The sequence below is a fragment of the Triturus cristatus genome, chromosome 2_1, assembly GCF_964204655.1.
Source record: "Triturus cristatus chromosome 2_1, aTriCri1.1, whole genome shotgun sequence".
Classification (NCBI taxonomy): Eukaryota; Metazoa; Chordata; class Amphibia; order Caudata; family Salamandridae; genus Triturus; species Triturus cristatus.
Genome location: NC_140581.1, coordinates 285901876 through 285918253, shown reverse-complemented (window position 1 = coordinate 285918253; position 16378 = coordinate 285901876). Strand labels below are relative to the sequence as shown.

At 42.0% G+C, this 16378-nt stretch overlaps 1 protein-coding gene across 2 annotated transcripts in view; it reads right to left on the bottom strand.

Moving 5' to 3' along the window:
- EGFLAM (EGF like, fibronectin type III and laminin G domains) overlaps positions 1-16378 on the bottom strand; it is a 699898-nt gene that overhangs the window by 496993 nt on the left and 186527 nt on the right. For both annotated transcript variants that reach the window (XM_085631113.1, XM_085631115.1), the window contains exon 3: positions 1564-1641. In XM_085631113.1, coding sequence (XP_085487239.1) covers positions 1564-1641 — 78 coding nt within the window. The remainder of the gene's footprint in view (positions 1-1563; positions 1642-16378) is intronic.

The window sequence follows — 16378 nt, the reverse complement described above, 5'->3', positions numbered from 1 at the left end:
TCAAGAGTAGATCGACAGAAGATGTTATTGCAATCATCAGCAAATCTATAAAAAAAATAGTCCTAAACCAGGGTTCTCCAATGTCGGTCCTGGAGGGCTGGATCCATGACAGATTTTTAAGATAACTACATTTATCTAAATGTGCATAAACTAGAAATCTGGCATGGATCCGGCCCTCCTGGACTTCATTGGAGAACCCTGTCATGAACTAAACAAGTGGACATACAAAGTGTTTGTCAGCAGGTGTCAATTTATTGACATCTATTGTGTTATTTGCACGATTAAAATGGAAAGTAAAATGCCAGTGAGGGCAAAACTCTTACATTTAGTGTAGGGAGTCAAAGAGTAAGATGCAGAATGTAGGAACAGGATTTCATTTTGGCAATAAGGTAATCAGATATCTTGAAAATGACTTTAGATAGATCACCACGGGTTTTCGCTAACCATCAAAAGACCTGATGTGAATGAGGGATATTACAAATTAATAGAAAGTGATGTAGGACAGAAAGGTATTCATATTAGTAAATATGAGACATCTCAGAAACAATAACAATACATTCCACAAAAGGATATTATGCTCTTTAATAAAACAGGAATTGGGGATTCCAGATGTTCAGAGCACAGCGCTATAAGAACCAAACTGGGTAAGTTTGTAATGAATACCGCATTAGTATGTTAACCAGTTACAACATGTGTTCTTGTACTAGATGACATGAGACAGAAGTTATTATTATGTAATTATTTTCTTTACTTCATCTTGTGTTAATGACATTCAAGGCAACATTGCAGTCCTTTTAGGCATTTGGACGTGCACTCCTGATTAAGTGCAAAGTGAAATGCACTGAGTGAGTACCAAATACTGTGAGCTAGATGAAAGATTATTTCAGATGAATATTTTCTGATTCCAAACTGGTCTGGCCTAAACTGGAAAATAAAATAAATTAAAAAAGGTTTTTGTAAACACACTCCAAGAGAAATTTGTAATGAATAATAATTAACAACGAATGAGTACTGTTGAGCAGCATATTAACCAGTCCACGGTTCATATTTTGTTAGAACAACTTGGATTTAACGTAGATAGTTTATTAGGCTCTAGCCGCTGGAGTGCCACACCACTTCACCCAAACAAAGATTAAATGGAATCATGTAATATTTCTGAAGAGGAAGTAAGGACAGTGAGTTCTACTTCCAGGAGGTTTCATTTTGACAGCCCATTTGATAGCAGTAATCTGAATTTCAGGGGACACTGCTAGGGATGTGGCTGCTGTTACCAGCAGGCATCAGTCGTCGCTCGCAGGCATTAGCTGGGTGGGTGCTTAGTGCATTTTCAATAGGGGTCCAAGCAAAAAGCATTAAACTCCTACTTACAAAAAGCTCAGCTCTTGTTTGCAAAAAAACCGGCCAATCAATATATTATAGAAGATCTGATCAGATCTACACAGCCCTTGGCCAATTTATGCCAAAGGTCACAGACTCAGATATTAAATACACACTATACAGAAAGGGGAAGATTACAGAGGGGGCTTTGGTTACAGAAATTATATTGTAAGTACACAGACTCACCATCATGTCCAGACTGAGAGGAGCATCATGTGATTGCTGCTTCAAGGGTTTACCTTTCTCGACTTCTGTATAAAATACCTGAAAACAACAGAATATAATAATAATTATTATGTCCAATAAACCTGTGACGCTAACTGAGGACAATTAGCATATTAGTTTGCATTTACAAGTTAAAACTAATAATATGCCCAGCATAAATCAAGAATGAACTTCCACTCCTTAGTCATTGTTCATTAAAATGTTTAAACGATTATTTCAAATAAGGGAAAGAGCCAGAGTATGAGTGCTTTTATCGCCAAATCACAAGGATGGTTTAATTAAGTAGGTATTAATAACCCCTGGCTGACTGATAGAATTCTGAATTGCTGTTCACAGGGCAAAAATGTTCATAAGAACGAAATTTAAAAAAATGAAAATAGAATAAATACCAACCTAGAAGTTCCTTTACTCTTAGGCCATATGCTCCTTTATTTTAGCAAATACTCAGCCAACTGGCATTATATATCAGACTTCACTGTAAGGCATGCAGGGACTTGGGCATGTAGACACCGTCCCCCTGGTCTCTGCTCACATGAATGAATTTCCTGAAGCAGAAGGGAGGAGACCTAGACACAGAAGTGGGAATGAGGAGGCGTGGCTCCTTTAGAAATTTGATTATGTCCTTTTGCCGAGAGGAGCTGCTGATTAGTCTTCCTGAGCACTGCCATTTGGTGGATGGTGGGGGTCAAGGGTAGGACAGCAACCTCTGCTGAGAGAAGGGCCCTTTTGGTGAGGCCAGCTTTTTGTCTCTTTTGTATTCACTATTCAGTGATACTGTAAATAGACAAGTGCAAAAAGCTCAAATCTCCATGTGCCTTTTTTGTGGGTACTCCAGGCTGGCACCTTCCTACTGTGAGGATCATCACTCTACACTAAGGCTGTGTATGGATAACGGCGTAGAGAGGTCAGACAAAAAGACAACTGACTCAAACCTGCAGTCACAGAATCTCAATCCCCTGTCTGCTACGAAGGCGGAAATATGAGCTACTTGCTGGTACAGTTCCATGTTCTCATTGACCAAGGAAAGTAGTGCTCCATAGAAGTGTCATAACAAAAGTTCAAGGGCCCCCCTGCAAACTACATGGTGGGCCCCGCCTCCAGACTAACCCAGGAGCTCTCAGGCCAAGGTACTGTGCTGTGAGTGCCCCCTGAAGCTCGGCATCCCCTGCTCTGTGAGGTGCGAAGGCCTTTGTTACGCCAGTGCTCCACAGAGTACTCAGTAGATTGCTGTGGAACCAGAGCTGGTGTCTGCCTGACATTAAGCTTCCCAGTGGTGAGGGAACACCACCTAGAGCCTTGCGTTGCTGGAAATAGCGGATCCTCTGACCTAAAGCATCTTGAAGTCAAGCTGCTGCTGAGAAATGGAAGGAGCCTGCCAATTCCGCAGAGGTGTGATGAATCTGAAAAGCAAGAGCAGAATGGCAGGTTGACCCCCAGTGGTGTGAGTCCACTGTCCAAAGGAAGAAGGATGGGAGCGATCTGTGGGTCCAGAGAACTGTTGAACACAGTCTTTCCACCTAAAAGGTTTCAGACAGGAACTGCACATGAACCATGACAGAGCAGACTGAGTCACTACACCAGAGAAGAGTACCTGTGTGGACTTTGCCGTTACATCAGAGAAGCATACCTGAGTGGACCGAGCCCCTACACCAGAGAAGTGTGCCCACACAAACTGCACTGCTATAACAAGAGAAGTGTGCCTGAGTGCATCGTGTTGCTCCATTCCGAAGAATGTGGCTGAGGTAGGGTTATGGCGTTACAAGGACTGTGCCGCGGCAGACCCTAACTTTTGACCTACATGGCTCAGCATGACTCATCAAAGGTGGTGGCGTTATGAACCAGATGACTGCATAATTTCCAGATCCCTGAACATCAGCAAGGACTCCAGGCAGCGACTTTCACTGAGCCTGAAATGGCTTTGCTGAATGCAGGAGAAACCTCCAGAAGGCGCATTGCCTCTCTGAAGCGCAAGAAGGAGGATGCATGCTGCGGGTCCCTTCGCACTGCTTGAAAAGGACTAAGGTGCAGGCTGTGGTGAGAACTAAGAAATGGGGACTGTTGTAATATTTAATGTATATATATTCACTGAAAAAAACAAGGTTAAAGTGACAGTAATAGTAAGGTATTTAGCTTAGAAAAACACTGAAAAAAACAAAGGTTAATTGTCTTTTAAAGTTTGGTGAAAATTTCACTTAAAATATACCCTTTATGAACAAACTCATTGAAATTTACCAGTTATAGTTATCTTAAGTGCCTAAAGTAGCTATAACAAAACACTGCTGCCCCATTTGTATCCAATACACTATTCACACATGGCCGCCATGATTAGTCACTTTCTGCTTTATCCCAAATGGAAGTGCTCACATTTTCATCAATTTCAACAGTGTTAATAAAATCTTCATATTTATCATTAATTTAGAAGAGGCAGAAAACGTTCACACACTTATTCTATTCGCAATACAAGCATGGCACATCCATGTAGTTCTCTGCATTATCTTGCCTTGAGTGGGTTGTCACTCACCCCCCTCTGGAGAAGTGTCTTTCCACCAAACCAAACACTTGATTAATGCATTGCCCCTCATCACAGCCATGAATCTGAAGATTTTTTAACATATCCTGCAAGTGCCAGTCTAATGACTATACGACCCTCAGTTCAATAACTGCCAACCTCTGTTGCCGGGTTTGTGCCTCTTAAACTCAGTCATGGTACAGTTATTTGTTCAAACAAGTCTACCACATACTGCTGAACTCAGGACAGATGCCACTTGAGTGATTCAGCGACGAACCATGTTTTTAGCTGCTTTCTAAGTGCCGCAAGTCGGATTGGGATTTCAAAGTTAGAGGCAAAGAGTTCCAGAGTTTACTAGCACCAAAGGCAAAGGTCCTCCCACCCCATCTAGCTTTGTTTATTCTGGGAACAGTTACCAATCCGGCTGAACTAGATCTAAGGATCCGATTGGGAGTGTACCAGGAGAAGAGTTTCAGAAAATAATGTGGTCCGGTCTGGTCGGGTTCAGAGCCTTACGAATCAGACACAGTGCCCTAAACGTAATCCTGTGCCTCACTGGAAGCCAGTGTAACCCCTGAAATGCTTGAGAGATAGGGGCAACTTTGGTGACTTTCAGAAGCAATCTGGCGGCCACATTTTGTAGGGATTAAGGTTTTTTTCACCAGTTGCTTATGAGTCCAAGGTACAAGGGGCTGCAGTGAACTATACTTGAGATGACGAGTGCCATCATCACTGTTTTTTGTAGTTCTAGGGAATAAATGGGAAAATCTTCTTTAATGTCCTGACCAAACAAAAAGCACGGCGATGTGATTTGGTTTATTTGCTCTAAGAAGCACAGTTTGGTATCAAAGATGACTCCCAGATTTCTGGCTTTATGAGCAGGAGTAGGAAGGGGGCCAAGATCAGGTGGCCATCATGAAGTGTTCCAAAAGGAGGAGTGATTCCCAAATAGCAAGACTTCAGTTTTATCTGAGTTCAGCTTCAAGCAGTTACCTTGCATTCACTTAGCAATGTGAGGCATGCAGCTGCAGAAATGTACTGCCTCCTTTTCAACATCAGATAATATAGACACCACAATTTAGGAAGCCATAATTGCAGATGAACTTTATCAGAGGACTAACATAGATATTGAAAAGCGTGGGGCTAAGGGAGGACCCTGAGGCACCCCACAGGGGATGTTATGTTATGTTATGTTATGTTATGTTATTAAATCATTTATTGAGCGCACTAACACTGATTAGTTTCTTGGCGCTAAAATTGACAGTAACACAATCGAAGGTAGAAAAGATGGATTAAAAAGCTTGTCTAAAAAGCCAGGTCTTCAGTGCTTTCCGGAAAGGTAAGAGATCTTGGCAGGACCGGATTTCCAGGGGAAAGGTGTTCCATAGGCAGGGGGCCAATGTGGCAAATCTACGTCCACCAGAACGTTTAAGTTTAAAGGGAGGGGTCTGGAGAAGGCCTAGGTGGAGTGAACGAAGGTTACGGGAGGGAACGTATCTGGTGATTAATTGATTAATGAATTTAGGGCTTTTGCCGTGTAGTGACTTAAAGATCATACAACCTGCTTTGAAGGAACAACGTTGTATGACCGGAAGCCAATGCAGCTTGATGAGAAGAGGAGTCGCCGCCTGCCACCTTGGTTGCTTCAGGATCATCCTAGCAGCATAGTTCTGCACCATCTGGAGACGCTTGAGTAAATAGTTTGGGAGACCCAGGTAGATGGCATTCGCGTAATCCAGATGGGACAGAACAGTGGCGATCACAACCTGGGTAATAGCTTCTGGCGTTAATAGTCGCCTGACCTTCCTGATTTTTTTTAGCTGATAAAAGCATTTGGAGACCACTTGTCCCACTTGTGCTTTTAGTGAAAGGTCACTGTCCACATTGACTCCAAGCGTTTTAGCCGATGGTGATGGTTGCGGAGCTTGACCCAGATCTGAAGGCCAATAGTGAGGACCCCAGTACTTAGCACTGTCCCCAGTCAGTACCAGTTCGGTTTTACCTGGATTTAGTTTCAGCTGATTTTGATCCATCCAGGATTTAATAAACCTCATGGTTGACTGGAAATGACTCATAGATTTTTCGGAATTATCAATGGTGAAGAGTAACTGCAGGTCATCTGCATAATTAAAAACTCTCACCTGTTTGTCCCTCAAGGTTTGTATAAGGGGGAGTATGTATATGTTAAAAAGATGGGGTGACAGGGAGGAGCCCTGTGGCACTCCACATGGGATGGACTGTTTAACACCGATCAAGTCCCCCAGACGCACCGCTTGGGAGCGATCCTCCAAGAAGGACCTCAACCAGCAGGCCGCCACGCCCTGTATGCCGGCCTGTCCGACACGGTCGACCAGGATGTTGTGGTCGACCGTGTCGAACGCGGCCGACAGGTCCAAAAGCACCAGGGCCTGGGGAGAATGTCTATCTGCGCAGTCTCGAAGTGTGTCCAAAACTGCAGTGACCACTGCCTCCGTAGAGTGTGCAGGCCGGAATCCAGCCTGATGAGGGTCAAAGCAGGAGGACTCCTCCAAAAAATTAGAGAGAGTTTTCGCCACGCGTGCCTCTAGAATTTTTGCCAAGTAAGGCAATAAGGAGATGGGCCTGTAGTTTGCCTTACATCCAGGATCCGCCCCGGGTTTTTTTAATAGAGGTATGACCGTGGCTTCTTTGAAAGCGGACGGGACTATGCCCGACAAGAGGGAGTCATTTAGAAGGGCAAGAACAGGGGTTGGATAGGTGGAAAAGCATTCTTTCAAGATACGAGGGGGACAGATATCCAGTGGGGAGTCAGATTTGACTCTCATCATTAATTCCAAGAGCTGGCCATGAGTTATGTGTTGAAAATTAGTAAGGGTGGCAGAGCCAGCCTTTATTGCCATGCTGGTCGTGATTGGGGTCTTTGATTGGGGAATGCTAGTTTTTATGTCAGTGATTTTGTCACTAAAGTAAGAATTCAGTGAGTCACACAGACACTGAGTGGGGATTACTTTAGGACGGACATTCTCCAAGTTGGTCAGTTCATTAAAGACAGAGAAGATATCTTTAGATTTGTTTGATGAGTCTAGAATACGAGAAGAGAAATACTCCACCTTTGCTGCAGAGATGGCATTCATATATTCCTTCCTCGCCCTAGTATATTTAATTTTTCCCTCAATGTCATAATCACGGCGCCACAAGCTCTCATGATGACGGAGAGTCAGTTTCCTGCTTTTCAAGTCAGCGGAAAACCATCTATTGGCATCCGTGCGCCGTGCAAGTTTAATTCTTTTGTACGGGGCATGGAGATTGCTGGCCGCTAGTAGCCAGTCGGTTAGAGAAGAAACTGACAGATTTATGTCATTGTCCAAGGAGGGGACATCATTAGCTAATGACTGTAAAAAAGCAGTCTTATCCATAGCGTTCCAATTCCTGGCTAATCTGCCAGCAATTGGCACAGTGGTTCTGATGTGAGTAACACAAATCTTAAATTTAAGGATAAGATGGTCTGACCATAGACAAGGCAAGGTTAGCGGGGAGGTCACGCAAGTGGTATTAGACCACACCTGATCCAATATGTGTCCTTTATCGTGAGTGGGGGAGAGCACCATTTGCTTGAAATTGAGGTTAGACAGAAGGTCAGTCAGTTCCGCCGATTGAGAGCCCTCTGATGGGTCTTTATACCAGTAATTGAAATCACCTACTAACATAACCCTGGCGTGATCCAAAGCTAGGTTAGCAACTTGCTCACTAAAGGCCATGGGAAACAATGGCATTGAGGTGGGCGGTCTATACAAGAGGACACATGTTATAGTCATGTGAGGAGTGGCAATTTTTAGTACAAGATTATCTGTGTTGGCTAGTGTCAGACAGGTAAGAGTAGTGACATCCAGACTAGAGTGGATAATCGCCGCAACTCCACCTCCTCCTTTCACGCTGGCGCGGTCTGCCTGGATAATATAGTAGTCAGGTGGTAGAGCTGCTATGATATCGGGTGCTGAGGTAGGAGATAGCCACGTTTCTGCCAGCCGAAGGATGTTAGGTTTCTCCGTGTCAAGTAACAGGAAGATGTCCATCTGATGCTTGACAAGGAAACGGGTGTTGAGGTAAAGGATAGCGAGCGAATTGGGGGGTGGATTGGATGGAGCCAAATATGCTGCACGAGTGGAAAGGTGACAGCCTTGGCTCAGGATACCATGCTTACAGAGCTGGTGGAGTGTATCCTTTGATAGAAGTAAATGATCATTGTTCTTATTGTACTCCAAAAGGTTGGCCCTGGAGTAATGGAGAAGGGGTCTGAGATGGAATCTCTCAGCTCCACGGTCTGTTGCCTGTTGCATAAGAATGAGCTCAGCAAGGCCAGTGCTGAATTGTCGAAGCCCAACGGGGAGGGGGGAGTGAGTGGTGGACCATATAGAAGGCGGAAGATAAATCTAGTAAAATCAATGCTGCCAAATCAATATGTGAAGGTGGTTTTCATGTTTAACACACATAACTTCCAAAAAGGATGGCACGGAGCACTCAAGGGGTATAATAGAGTGGCGTTGAGTAGAGTATTGTATAGTGTCGTACAGTGGTATAGAGTGTAGCAGATTGTTGTACAGTGGAGTGTAGGGTCATACAGTGTTGTACAGTTTCATACAGTGTAGTAGAGTGCAATTTTATAGAGTGGAGTAAAGTGTAGTAGAGTTGGGCGGCATACATTGGAGTGCAGTACAATGGCATGGAGTGGGATAAACTGTCTTACAGTGGAGTTGAGTGGAGTAGCGTAGAGTGGACCAACATATGATTGAATGGAGTGGCATTTCTTATAGTACAGTGATGTGGGGTGGAGTAGAGTGTAGTGGTGTCGCATAGAGTGGAGTAAAGTGTTATAGAGTGGAGTGGTATGTCGTACAGTGGAGTGGTATGCTGTGTCGTGGAGTGAGGGAAACTGTCATAGAGTGGAGGAGAGTGAAGTGACATAGACTAGAGTACAGTGTTGTGGAGTGGAATGAGGTAGAGTAGAGTAGAATGTGGTAGAGTGTGGTACAGTGGAGTTCATAGAGTGCTGTCGAGTTGAGTGGCATACATTGCCATTGAGTGGAGTGGCATAGAGTGCAGTAATGGAGTAGAGTTAAGTAGAGTGGAGTAGCGTGCTATCGAGTGGAGTGAAGTAAATTCTGGTGGAATGGCATAAAAGGAGTTGCATAGAATGAAATAGAGTGGAGTACAGTCTGGCAGAGTGGCAGAGTGGACTACAGTGCTTTATAGTGACTTAGACTGGAGTACAGTGTTGTACAGGAGAATACTATATAGTGGAGTGAAGTTTGGTAGAGTAGAGGGGCATAGAATGGAGTGGTGTAGAGTGAAGTGGCGTACAATGGATTGCATACAATGGAGAGCATAGAGTGAGTGGCGTACACTGGAGTGGCGGGGAGTAAAGTACTGTATAATGGAGTTACATATAGTGGAATAGCATAGAGTGGAGTGGCGTAGAGTGTAATGGCATCTACTGGAATAGCGTAGAGTAGAAGGGTGTACAGTGGAGTAGCGGAAAGTATCAGAGAGTGGAATAGCATACGCTGAATTGGGGTACAGTGGACTAGCGTACAGTGGAGCGCCACACAGTGGAATAGTGTACAGTGGTGTTGCATAGAGTGGAGTGGCATACACTGGAAAAGCATAGATTGAAGTGGCGTACAGTGCTGTGGCATAGAGAAGAAACACGTAGAGTGAAGTAGCCTACAGAGAAGTGGCAGACACTGGAGTGGCATACAGTAGAGTAGGGTAGAGTGAAATAGCATAGAGTGGAGCAGCATACAGTTCAGTTGCATACAGTGGACTAGGGTAGAGAGTTTGGCATAGAGTGGAGTGACATACAGTGGAGGGCAGTAGAGTGGAGTGGCAGACAGGGGAGTGGCATACAGTGGAATAGGGATGAGTGGAGTGTTGTACAGTGTAGGAGCATCATGTGAACATCTATTTCTTGATTCCTAGAGGGAGGTGGTACTAGAGCGTGTAAGCCTCAATAGAGGACCATCATCCTATTTCAATGGTTTGTGCAGGCACCAGTCTGGTTACTAAGGATCTCTTGGCAGAAGAGGGAATGTCCAATTTGATTCAACAACTCGGTAAATTAAGGTCAATATCCTGGAAATTCATATGTTGACAGGTGTATGTATATTGGATTATCTATTAGGTGGGCCACATTCCAGAAACGCCGGACAAAAACAGTTAATTTACTTTAGTTACAAAGTATAAAGTAAGGTTGGAGGATCAATAATACTGCAAGCAGATTTAGAATTTAGTGGTAACTGAAAATCCTCTAATTTCTGACAGCATTTGTTGCACAATAGAGTCCCTAAAAGGGAAGAAATTCACCCAGTGGATTCTACCCTGTGTTTAGAGTATGCTCCAAACAATTTCAGGAATGTAAGTTACCACTGAACTCTAAATCAGGCCCTGCATTTTTAGCACATAGACCTCGACCCAATAAAAACTAAATGTACAATGCAGTGTTAATAATAGTCAACCTCTATTTACAAAGTAATTCACAAAAAGGTTATAGTTTGCATTTCCTCTCAAAGGCTTAATTAATAATGATATGACCCTAAAAAGAGAATAAAGAGAATTCATTTGAAAATATTGCATCTACATAGAATTAACAAACAATGGAAGTTTTGTACTATAGATACTATGCTGGCATCCTTCTCTTAATCCAGAATAGGATAATGTTACCAGAAGGGTACAATATTATTTAATAATTTCTAGTCCTAATTATACAATTGAACTGCAAATGTCTTGAATCAGGAAGCCCCAGATGATGAGAAAATATCTGCCAGGGATATTAAGACATCTGTCCATTCATTTAGGAACTTTTGATAGCAGTCTATAGCAATCTTCCTCTGATTAAATCCATAGTAGCAACAACAAAATAATTGCCATGTTCTTAAATCTATTTTGGTCAATTGCCAAGAATAATTGGAGGTTCAGTATGGCAGAAACCACCATTTCGGATTTTTTATGACAGCCCCAGAGCATTGCACCATTTAGATCCAGTGAGACAGACTTTCTATCCCTGGGACCACTGTCTGCCCTTAAAAAATATTTACAGAGCCTGTCACAATGCATTACCACCTACTTGGAGTAGGTGGTAATTTTGAGTGTTTTGCGACCGCAATTGCGGTTTCAAAACATTGGCACATAGCTTTGCGGTTGCTATTAGGAAGGGGACACCCCTTCCTAAAAGCGAGTCACAAAACAGTATTTTGTGAGCCGCAACTTATTTGCAAGTCGCAAAATACTGTTTGTACATGGGCCCATGCTTTTTAGCGTGTGCAAACGGGTCTAAGACCCGTTTGCACACACTAAAAAGTGTCATACATCTGGCCCATAGTATCAGCATTGCATGAAAAAACTGTGTTGGGTGCATTGCATCCCTCAAACAACATATAAACAACATATAAAATAACATGTAGCCAATAAAAAAAGTCTCTGTGTTGGAGAGACTGATCTTTTATGTAATCAGTGTCACTGCAATCCAGTATAATTCATTTGACAATTATATGTTGTGTGTAGGAAGAGGTCCTATCTATAAGCTAGACCTCATGTCACTTTGAAGCAGATCGGGATGTATTTCATTGGTAAAAGATGAATGGAAAGATTGTAATAACTTAAGCATGTCAAGTTCAGTGTCAGGTAGTCAACAAGTTATAATCTCAGATTACAAATACTGAAATAGGACAAAATCTGAAGGCACTATAATATAGAAATGTTAAGATCTAAGGAGATGATAAAGAAATTCAAGAGACAGGTTAGGAAAAAGAAAATAAAGGAAAAAAGAAACAGCATTAACACCAAACTATTTGGTGATCTAAAATTAAAAATTTTGCACATAGAAAACAGACTTATAAAGATCTATAAAGAGTTAGAAAATAACACCTCATCTATTTGCATACATTAACGCCTCATCTATATTCATACTACAGATGAGCAATAAATTAATGGTGAATATAGTCGAGGAGATTTCATTAGCAACATTCTGTGCAAATATAAATATAAAGAAACTGAGGTACAGTACAAATATAGTGAACGTTGTAATCTTTTTAAATAAGGCTGAGATCCTAAGAAAGATGTCCATTGAATCTAGAAACAATAATATTTTATGTACTTTTTTGTATTATCATAATCCTGGACTGTTATACTATCACCCTGCTTTAGCTTCACCGGGCACTCTTACATAGAATTAGTGTACCCCATGCAGTTCAATCAAACTTAAATTCATCTCGATGTCATTCAAAGTACTTTTAGTGTAAGAAAGAGCCGTTGGTTGATCTAACCCATAGAGACGTTCGACCCTTCACATCCTTTGATGGAAAATAATAAAACAAGCTACCATGACTAGTTTGTATATAAACCAGGATTAACAAACTAATCATGGTGCTAATGTTTCCCCATTCCTCTTCCTGCCACTAAATGGTTTTACATTGCCTCTAATGACAAAGAAAAGAGAATTTGTTGCTGACACCTACGTTTTTATTGATTAATTGGGCCATTGTTAATCTATAGGCCCATAGTTGTCATATTACACATTCCATTAGCCAAAACCTTTGGTCTGGATACTTCTTTTTCCAATATCTTACAGGCAGACAATGAGCAAGATTATCTGCTATGAAGTAGCAAACTGAATCCATGCCCCCTTTTAGTGGATAGCCTCATTTACACCAAAAATGACATGCATTTCATCCCATAAAAAGCCATTTTCTACAAACTGTGGGAAAATGGCCAGATAGTCCCAACAGGTTATCAAGATTAGTCAACTGTAAAACATACAACACAATCTGCAGCATAATTCGCATAATATATCATAAAACGTGTCTGCCTTTTGCGTTTCAGTGGTCCCCAATCAGGACAAGGTTTGTAGGCCACAATAAGATCTTGAAGATGTAAATTATTTGCATCTAACCATCTACTTGATACAAATATGACTTGTCTTTGTGCATATACATTGCACAATAATAATATATAAAATATTGCCTTGAAAAGATACCATGCCTCTATGGATACTTCATTGAAATTCCCAAGATGTTATTGAGCCGCTAGGGTTTCTTCAGTACCTTCAATTTTTGTAAAAAAGCATATATATAACTTAGCAAGTACCAGCTTAGGTACAATCAACATATAAGATAGTTTGTCCTGCTTAATAAAGAAATGGAAAGGTTTTGATTCCGTTCAATAACCTCTTCCTTTCACATTCACTATCAAAGGATCATGTACATAGAATTGTATGCAGTTTATGCATTTTATGCAGTTTCCATTAGACAAAATAAGAATTAGCTCTGAGACTCTTAGCTTGATCATTAGTTTTTCAACAGTAAGAGAAAGGGAAAGAGGGCATCCTTTCCCAGTCCCATTCTCTTATTCTGCATTGGGGATTAAGTGGATTGGTTAAGGGCTAGGACACCGAAATGCACTAAATATAGGGTCTGGTTTATAGTGTTAAATTGGAGTGGCAAGAATTCTGAGTATGGTTTGCAAAGCAAAGCTCACACTTACTAAACCAAAGACCTTCTCAGCTTCAGATTATACTGTTGCAAGTGACTTGCATATAATTCTCTAATACTTTCTTTATTTGGCTTTCTGATATGTCATTGGTGACCTGAAGAAATCCACCAAGCATCACTCTTTTTAAGTTTGATGCTAAATGTACTGTGCAGTGAATACCTTGATAATGTCATTTTATTTTGTTTAAAAAGATAAATACAATAGCTTCTATGGAGTCCCTCAAGTTTCTATTAAACTGCAACATAATATGTTTACAAGAGGTCTGGCATCTGACTGATAGCTTCTTCCATTTCAGTATGTTCGATGGAAAAGCCAAGCCAACAGTTTGTGGGCACCGGAATGATGAACTTGGGTAGTGTAGCTAATACTTCTAAGGAACCTTTACTGCTTTTGCATACTAAATATAATACAAAAATTGCAATCCATATTAATCGTCGATGTAAATCTGTCCTGGGTCAAAGGTGCAAACGATAGATTCCCTATGAAGTTGAGTGAATTAATTAACTCACTGATGGGAAAATACGCACACCTACCACTTCCAATAATGTATTGCTGGACTTGGCCCTCTCTGAAGGGTCATCTTCAAACTTTTTGCCTTCACCCTCCTGTTTTCTGAACCCATTTAGGTAGCTTTTAGGACTCTGAACACTTTACTACTACTAACCAGTGCTAAAGTACTTCTGCTTTTTCCTTAAAAGATAGTAAAATTGGCTTACACCCAATTGGTACATTCCCTTTACTTGGAAGTCTTTAGTAAAGTGGTACTACATGTACCCAGGGGCTTGCAAATTATATGCTACTAATTGACCTGCAGTACTTATTGCGCCACCTACTTAAGTAGCCTTTTTAAACATGTCTCAGGCTTGCCATTAGAGCATGTATGTGCAGGTTTAAACTGTCATTTAGACCTGGCAAAAGAAACATTTTGGCAGGCCCAAACCTTCCTTTTTAAGTTGCAGCCTATCAGACAGAGCAGCTGTCTGGTTTGCTAAAGACGTCTTGGGGACATTCAGAAAGCTGACCTAGAAATGCATTCCTCCCACTACTTACCATCGACTTCGTGTTTTGTAAGTCACATTTTCTGGCTTTCTATTTGCTGACTTAATTTGCTTTAGTCTGTCCAGCTTACGTTTGTCCCTCGCGCTGCCTTGTTTCCTACAGTCTTCCATGAACTTGGTTTCAGTAAACAGTCCTTTATTTCTTGTTCTTATCTTGCCACATTTGCTGTGCATTCAAAGACAGAGGTCAAATATCAAGCTCCCTCTTCTAAGGAACTTTGGTGTTGACTTTTCTTTCTCTGACTTCAAAGTGACAGAAGTTTTGTGACAATTCTGAGAGTATCCATGTAAGAGAACAGGGTGTAGGATGTTTTTTCTAGCACACAACAACAACAAAATATAGGAATTGTGCTGTTTCAGATTATATCAGAATTAGTTTTTAAAAAAATGAAGCATTTTTTTGTAATTCTGAAGTGTGGTGGCAAAAAATATTTGAATACGATAAAAAACACATCGATACACTAGCTGATGACATTTGCACACATTATCGTTTGTGTGCAGTAAAACCATATATCAGTGTAAATGTAATGGTCATTTCAATTGAAAATGTGCTGTCTGCAATGGCAGTGCGCTACCACACCATGCATGCTCCACACTACACCACTCCACTCTATGCCCTTCCACATTTTGCCACACCACTCCATTTTACGACACTACACTCTACAACATGCCACTCCACTCTACGCCCTCCACTCTAAGACACTGTATGCCACACGACTCCACACCACTAAAATGTAGGCCACTCACTCTACGTCCCAACACTCCACACCACTTACCCAACTCTATTGTACCCAGCTCCAATCTATCCCACTACCCACCAATCTATCCCACTCAACTCCCCTCCATTGTACCCCAATAAACCCCACCTCACTCCACTTTGCTACAATCTACCCCACTTCAATGTGCTCCAACCCACCCAATTGACCCCACCTCATTCCGCTTCCCTACAATCTATCCTATTCTACCCCACTGCAATCTGCTCCACTCCACCCAATCTACCCTATTCCATTCCAATTTACCCTACTCCTCTCCACTCTACCCCACCCCAATCTACTCCACTCTCACAAAATGTAACCCACTCCACACCAACCTACCCCAATCCACTCCACTATGATCCATTCAACCCCACTTCACTACAATCTACCCCACTCTGCTCCATTCTACACCACTCCAATCTACCCCACTCCACTTCAATCTACCCCATGCCACACCTAACTCTACAGCACTCCACTCAAATCCAACCCACTGTACTCCAATGTACCCCAGTCTACCCCACTCCACTCCAATCCATCCAAGCTACCCCAATCCAATCCACTCCATTCCACTTTACCCCACTCACTCCAATCTCCAATGCAAATTATCCAACTCCTCTCCACTCTAATCTACCCCACTCTACCACAATCTAACCCACTCCACCACAACCTACCCCACTCCACGACAATCTACCCCACCCTAATCTACTACAATCTATCCCACTCTACTCCAATCTACCACATTTCAATCAACCCAATCTACCCCCACTCCACTCATATATCCCACACTATACTCTGCCAAATCTACCCCACTCCACTCAAAACTAACCCACTCTACCTCAATCCACCACACTCCAATTTACCTAACCTCACTCAATCCCAATCTACCCTACTCCAATCTACCCCTCCCCAATTAACCCCACCCCAATCTACCT